The sequence below is a fragment of the Pipistrellus kuhlii genome, unplaced genomic scaffold, assembly GCF_014108245.1.
Source record: "Pipistrellus kuhlii isolate mPipKuh1 unplaced genomic scaffold, mPipKuh1.p scaffold_m20_p_7, whole genome shotgun sequence".
NCBI lineage: Eukaryota > Metazoa > Chordata > Mammalia > Chiroptera > Vespertilionidae > Pipistrellus > Pipistrellus kuhlii.
In genome coordinates, this window is record NW_023425573.1 from 6,208,909 (window position 1) to 6,216,383 (window position 7,475).

Below are 7,475 nucleotides of genomic sequence, written 5' to 3' on the forward strand. Positions count from 1 at the left end.
AGTTGGTGTTTAATGAATAAATCTCGACTTACAAAGATTGATGACCCAAGGCAGGACAAAGGGTTTCCAAGAGACAGCATAGGATTGTGGGTGATTCTCTGAGCATGAAAGCGGCTAAAGGCACCGGGCACCTTCCACTCCAGTGCTCTTTCCCGCCCATCAAACCGTTCACTTCCTGGAGGGAAACACGTGCTCGGGTCTTCCCAGCGTCCCCGCTCCAGCTCTTGGTTCCACCGCCCACCCCCTGCCAGCTGGGCTCTGGGTCTCCCTGTCCCTCACTTCCTGCCCTCTGGACCCCCGGAGAGCTGAGGGTTATCTACATCCTCCCAGAAAGCATGCCTTGGGAAATTGGTTTTATTGTAGAGGGCTCGAGCAGGCCACCTATTTGTTTGTTTTGTTTTAAACGTATTACTTTTTCTTTATTTCTTAACTTAGAAATGTCGCTTTCAGTTCGTCTCTCCGAGGTGAAGCATTTTAAAGCTTTCTCCCTCTGGACTCACAATCAGTCCAGATAAACCATTCAGTCCTCCTCTACTTCCCTGTGTGGCTGCAACAAAATTATTATAAAACCGTCCCGGACACTGAAGCTCGGGGCCTGCTGTGCTCCTGTGGTTCTGTTTGTTTGCTTACCACACGGAAAGTGTGAAATCCGGCCATCCCTGGGTCAGCATCCCAATGTCCTACCGTCTGCAGCGAGGAAGTTGTCCGAAATTCAACATTCAGTTAACGCCATTTTCTTCCTGGTCGCGATTAGTATTCGATGTTGTGCATAAGCAGCATGAGCATGCATGCAGATTTATGTCACATTTACCATAAGAAGGCTCTGCCCTTTTTCTTCCTTCCTTCCTTCCTTCCTTCCTTCCTTCCTTCCTTCCTTCCTTCCTTCCTTCCTTCCTTCCTTCCTTTCTTTCTTCCTCTTTCTTTTTTTTTTTTGCTCTCCCACACACAAATTTTTATTTCCCCCAACCTATTCAAATGAACAGTGTAGACTCTATACGAAAAGGCTGAAGCTCTACTTCTATTATTAAATAGACAATGCCCCTAAAACTTCTTTTTTTTTTTCTTTCAAAATACGCTCCACAGCACCAACCAATAATAGCCATCCGAATACGCCAGAGAGAATGGGACCAGCACCCACAATAAGGCCCCTGGACTGTGACAGCGAAGAGAAAAAAGGCAACACGAGATTGCCCTCCTCTCCCAGGCCCTTTGTGCTGTGTCTGCCAACGCAGCAGCCGCCGCCCCTATATAGACCCGCTGGTGCCCGCTGCAGCCACTGACCCGCCAGCCGGCCATGGGGAAGGTGAGCGGGACGCAGATGCAGTGAGAAGGCGGTCAAACCCTCTGCACAGGACCTCCCGGGGGCCCCGGTTTCACTCGGGCTGTGCTTCCTTTGCAGATCACCTTCTACGAGGACCGCGGCTTCCAGGGCCGCCGCTACGAGTGCAGCGGCGACCAGCCCGACCTGCAGCCGCACCTGAGCCGCTGCGGCTCCGTGCGCGTGGACAGCGGCTGCTGGATGCTCTATGAGCGCCCCGACTTCCAGGGCGCCCAGCACTTGGTGCGGCGCGGGGACTACCCCGACCCCCAGCAGTGGCTGGGCCCCAGCGACGGGGTGCGCTCCTGCCGCCTCATCCCGCAAGTGAGCGAGTCCCCCTGGTCCCTCTGCGCCCTCCGGCCACACCCCCACCCCCTCACTCACCCTGCAGGCCGCCCTCTGCTTTCTCTGGCTCTGATGTGCTCTTTCCCTTCATGAATATCTTTTAAAAAATATAGATTTTATTGATTTTTTTTTTTACAGAGAGGAAGAGAGAGGGATAGAGAGTTAGGAACATCGATGAGAGAGAATCATCCACCAGCTGCCTCCTGCACACCCCCTACCGGGGACATGCCCACAACCAAGGTACATGCCCTTGACCGGAATCGGACCTGGGACCTTTCAGTCCACAGGCGGATGCTCTATCCACTGAGCCACACCGGCTTTGGCTTATTAATATTTTGAAGGGTTCTTCCATTGGAAAGGTATGTGATGCAATACTTTTTAAAAAATGTATTTTTTATTGATTTTAGAGAGAGGAAGGGAGAGGGGAAGAGAGATAGGAACATCAATGATGAGAGAGGATCCTGGATGGGCTGCCTCCTGCGCCCCCCCTCCCCCCATTGGGGATCCAGCCCCCAAGCCCAGCATGTGCCTCGACCAGTAATCTGAACGGAGGTATCCTGGTTCACAGGTCAGTGCTCAACCACTGAACCATGCTTGGGCTGTGATGGATGGCTTTTAATTGAACATCTTATTTTGCTTTGTGAAAATTAAACTGACCTCCATCGGGCAAAAGTACTGCCCCTTATTGTTCAGACTGTAGGGGTGTCGAACTCAATCAGAGAAGGGGCCAAAATCTAAAATCCAGCCTAAATCGCGGGCCGAACGGTTTACTGAACAGTCATAAACTGTCATTGTGATGGAAACGCAGCGGAGTGCAGTGATGACAGCGCGGTGCGGGCCACATTGCAAGGCCTGGCGGGACGGATTTGGCCCGCGGGCCGTGTGTTTGACACATGTGGTTCAGAGTGTCAAGGCCACAGGCGGTGACTGAGCCACTCCTTACTCTCAGGTGGCTTTAGGAGAGCGGCTGGGACTGTTCCTCTTTTTTCCTCATCTGTAAAATGGGGCCAACGGGAGGAACTAATTCCCAGTGTTCTCCTGAGGATGGAAGGAACTTATCTTACACATGCCAAGCCACTCCTCCCCCCAAATACAAACTATGGTTAGGAACAATGGTCAAGGGCCCCTCAAGTCCTGCCTTTTGATTGGGCAAAACAGGTAAAAATGGTACCAACCATGTGATGCCAGCAGCTCCTGCAAAGCCCTCTCTTCCCCAAACAACGCCCCAGCAGCCCGAATTCCACTTTAGGCATCCTCTGATTTGACTGAGACAGAGTCTTGGGGGAAATGTACCCCTTCGGTGAAGTCTGAAACCCCCTCCGAGGGTCTAATGCCTATAGGACCCAGGCTGCCACGCGGAGCCCGGACATCGGAGCATTCTCTTAGCAGCCCCTGCTCTTCTGATCACAGGCTGCAAGCTCAGCCTTCGTTTCTCATACAAAAGGGAAAAGGCTGATAATGCTGCTCCGGGCTGGCCCGGAAATCAAATTAGGAAACGCCGTACCTGTGAGTCCCTTACGGACCATGGAAGATGCATTACCGCCGTCTCGTATCCGGCAGAATGAATTGCTGAGGAGAGCCTTCCGTGGCAGAGGGGGTTTCGTGGCGGCAGAAGGAAGACACTGAATGGGTCCCTGCTGGGTAGGAACAAGCAGATAAAAGAACAAGGCTCAGGGAGAGACACAGGACAGGCCCAGCGCCAACCGCTCGCATTTCCATTTCTCCAAAGGTCTTGTAATCATCTCTTGATCTGTAAGGGCCTGTTTCAGGATCTTGAGCTTTCATTTGTATTAATTACCTAAAACTGTTTTGCCAGAACATATTGTTAGAGCTGAGAATAGAAACCTCACCTTTATGATGGTGCCCGCTTGTCAACATTTTAGAGAAACAGGACTTGAAGTAGACAGGAAGGTATTAAGGCATTGCCTATGCATAATGGCCACTGGTCTGTGTCTGACTGTGCGGAAAGCAATTTGACTTTTCTGTCCCTAGCCTCTTAGAATACTGTCCAGAGTCAAAATAATGCCTGGCTGGTGTGGCTCCGTGGTTGAGCATCAACCTATGAACTCAGAAATCACGGCTCCATTCCCAGTCTGGACACAGGCCCCAGTTGCAGGCTTGATCCCCAGCAGGGGGTGTGCAGGAGTCAGCCCATCAGTGGTTCTCTCTCATCATTGATGTGTCTATTCCTCTCCCCCTCCCCCTTCCTCTCTTTGAAACCAACAAAAACATATTTAAAAAAAAATAAACATAATGAACTTTTTTTTTAAAAAAAAAAGTCAAAATAATGCCATCTGGCAGTGTTATATTTGTTATTTTATTTTATTTTATTTTATTTTATTTTATTTTATTTTATACCATCTGGTATGCAGAGCCCCAGAAAACCATAAATCTAGGAGGGAGAGAGCAAACTAAATATATAAAATTGTTATTTAAAAATGGTACTAAAGCTCTGGCCAAATGATTTAGTTGGTTGAGTGTCATTCAGCACATTGATGTTTCTCTCTCTCTCTCTTACTCTCTCTCTATCCCCACTTCCTCCCTCTAAATATATCTTTTGGTGAAATTTTTTTAGAAAAAGGATGATACTAAATAGAGCCAGCATATATGGTCGATACAGGTTGTGACCCAAACAAACTCTAGGGAGCACCATTCATATCATGGCCTCCACGAATAACGACTTTTTGAGATTTAGAGGGTACATCCTCTCCAGCTGGCCACAGCAGCCCAGGTACTGGGGGTCTCTTTCTTTAGCGTAGTCACCTTGGATGCAGAAAAGACAGAGAAGTGCCCACCCCCCTCCCTCCTCCCCAGAGCTGTGTGGGGTTGGTTGCTACCGGCTGGGTTTGCTGACTTCTCCTCGCCGGCTGATTGCTGAATCCACAGAGCAGCTCGCACAGGATCCGGCTGTACGAGAGGGAGGACTGCCGGGGCCAGATGGTGGAGACCTCGGAGGACTGCTCCTCGCTGCAGGACCGCCTGCCCTTCCGGGAGGTGCTCTCCCTCGGCGTGCTGGAGGGCTGCTGGGTCCTCTACGAGCTGCCCGGCTACCGGGGGCGCCAGCACCTGCTGCGGCCCGGGGACTGCCGGCGCTGCCAGGACTGGGGGGCCGCCAGCGCCCGCGTGGGCTCCCTGAGGAGGGCCACCGATTCCCCCTGAAAGGCTGCCCCTCTCCCCTGCCCTCCGTCCGGGCGCCAATAAACGACGTCCTGTGTGTGTCATGCAGCCACGCCGTCCTGTCTTCCTTTCAGGCTCCTCGGAAGAAGGGCTCCGCAAAAACCAGGCTGGGATAACGGGCACCTTCTCACATGTATGAGAGGAGAGGGTGGTGCGGGGAGCAGCGAGAAGCACAGCCCATGGGGCCAGGATGCCTGGGCCAAGTCCACTTCCCCCTACAGGAGACCGGGCAAGCGACTTAGCATTTCTGTGCCTCCACTTCCTAATTTGGAAAATGTGGGGTAACAGCCTTGTTGGATGCGGTTCAGTTGGTTGGAGCATCATCTCTTACACCAAAAGGTGGCAGGTTCAATTCCCGGTCAGGGCAGGTATGTAGCTTGCAGATTCAATTCCTGGTCACGGTGCATGTGGGAGGCAGCCAATCCATGCTTCTCACATGGATGTTTCTCTCTTTCTCTCTCTCTCTCTCTCTCTCTCTCTCTCTCTCTTCCTCCCTCCCTCTCTTCCTTTCTCCCTCCCTCCCTTCCTTCCTTCCTTCATTCCTTCCTTCCTTTCTTCTTTTCTCTCTTAAAATCAGAGAAAAATCAATGAAAGCATATTCCTTGGGTGAGGATTAAAATAAAATATGAAGAAGGCTTTAGAACCCAGTTATGCTTAAATTCACTCTCAACTGGATTTATTACTAACAAGACAGCTCTCCATTCACAAATGCTCACCTTTTCTCTTCATACCCTGCTTCTCCCTCTTCCTTTATTGCTGATTTATGGTTCCTGTAATTATTTTCTTCCTCCTTTTTTTTTTTTTTTTTTTTAGTGAAAAGTTGGAAGACTTTTGCACCAGGGAGAGAATTCCACAAACGCACACTCTTTAAAGTAGCTTCCTCTCCTTAGATCACACCTTGGCTTCATCCAGATAACGCCCCGCCCAGAAGGGAGGCAAGGACGGTTGAAAAGCCTTTTCCAAAGTCATGAACGGGAAGAGGTTGTTTTGCGCCTTTAAATATAGGTCGCTGTGCAGCATACTCAGAGCAGGCTTGTGATGTAGCCCCGGCGCTCGCTGAGCACGTGTGAATGTTACTCTGAGGGCGTGTGACACATCACAGGCCTTTCATCCGAGAAGCGGAAGAGAGGCTGACAGCTGGTCTGTTCGACGGCAGGGCTGGCCCGTTCTGGGCCTTCGGCAGAGTCCCTTGCCTTCTTCCTCCATCGCGGCGCCTGGCAGACCCACTTCTGAGGTGTGACCCTTCGAGCTCATGAGTAAGATGGATCCCGCTCTTCTTCAAATATTTCCTCTACTTCACCTCCCAGCCCAACTCCTGTTCACTCGTGACTCCAACTCTTTTTTATACACCTCACACTTTTCTTTTTTGAAATATATATTTTGGAATTTTATTGTGTATGCCTATTACCTATTTTTTAACTCTATTTTTTCCCATTTTTTTTCATTAAGGTATTATATGTGTACATATCTTACCATTGCCCCCACACACACACAACTCCCATACATGCCCTCACCCTCCTAGTGTTTTGCATCCATTGGTTATGCTTATCTGCATGCACACAAGCCTATCGGATGGTCTCTTACACTTCACTTCGCATTTTTCTTATTGTATGTACAGGATATGAATTGCTTTATAGACGTTAGAAAACAACTGGGTACCTACTCCAAATCTCATTGGCTAACTTCCCGTGTTCCTCTTCCCCTCTCTCGTCTCACTGGTCCTAAAATATCCCTAACCAATCTGAGCGAATTGGGAGATGACAAGCAGTAGCAGGTGATAGCAGTGCCTCCTCCACTGCCCATCCTTGCATGGAAAAGCCACAACCAATCAATGTATCTCTTTCACATTGGTGTTTCTCTCTGTCTGTCCCTCTCCCTCCTACTCTCTCTAAAAATCAATAGAAAAAATATTCTCCAATGAGGATAATAAAAAAATAAAAGCCACAACCTTGCCGAAACCAGTTTAGCTCAGTGGATAGAGCGTCGGCCTGCGGACTGAAAGGTCCCAGGTTCAATTTCGGTCAAGGGCATGTACCTTGGTTGTGGGCACATCCCCAGTAGGGGGTGTGCAAGAGACAGCTGATTGATGACTCTCTCTCATCGATGTTTCTAACTCTCTATCCCTTTCTCTTCCTCTCTGTAAAAAAAAAAAAAAAAAAAAAAAAAAAAAAAAAATCAATAAAATATATATAAAATAAAATAAAAGCCACAACGTTGGCTCTTTGGAATAACACACAAGCGGTGTGTCTGGAGGGTGCCTTGAACAGTATCCTCTGGGATGTTTGTCTCTGCCTGAACGCTCCTGCTCCCACTCACTCTGGTCTGAAAGGTGAGAATCAGGAGCTGAGATGAATTAGCTCAGTAATATAGTCCATGTCCTTCTGTCCCTCTGGGCTTTGCTAAGCATTCCAGAACACTGGACCACGCATCCCGCCTGGAAGGGGTGCGCTACAATGTAGCCCCGGACCCAGAGCCCCCGGACACTCCGGCTCTGAAACGGACCCTCCTGTCCCTCCCCCTCTGACTCGGTGGCCTCTGGCCTCACCCTCTCAGGGTCCTGGCTTAGAAAATCAGATACATCCTGTCTTAATCTCAACATCCTTTCATCCCATGAAGTCAAACTAAGCTGCCTTAC

The 7,475-nt window shown here is 49.7% G+C and overlaps 1 protein-coding gene across 1 annotated transcript; it reads left to right on the top strand.

Annotated features, from left to right (window-relative positions):
- The first annotated feature begins 1,241 nt into the window (after nt 1–1,241).
- On the top strand, nt 1,242–4,830 carry LOC118709860 (gamma-crystallin D-like). The gene is made up of 3 exons (XM_036422138.2): nt 1,242–1,303; nt 1,400–1,642; nt 4,550–4,830. Exons 1-3 carry the CDS (start codon nt 1,295–1,297, stop codon nt 4,820–4,822), a joined length of 525 nt encoding a protein of 174 aa, XP_036278031.1. The 5' UTR covers nt 1,242–1,294; the 3' UTR covers nt 4,823–4,830.
- The last annotated feature ends 2,645 nt before the right edge of the window (nt 4,831–7,475 follow it).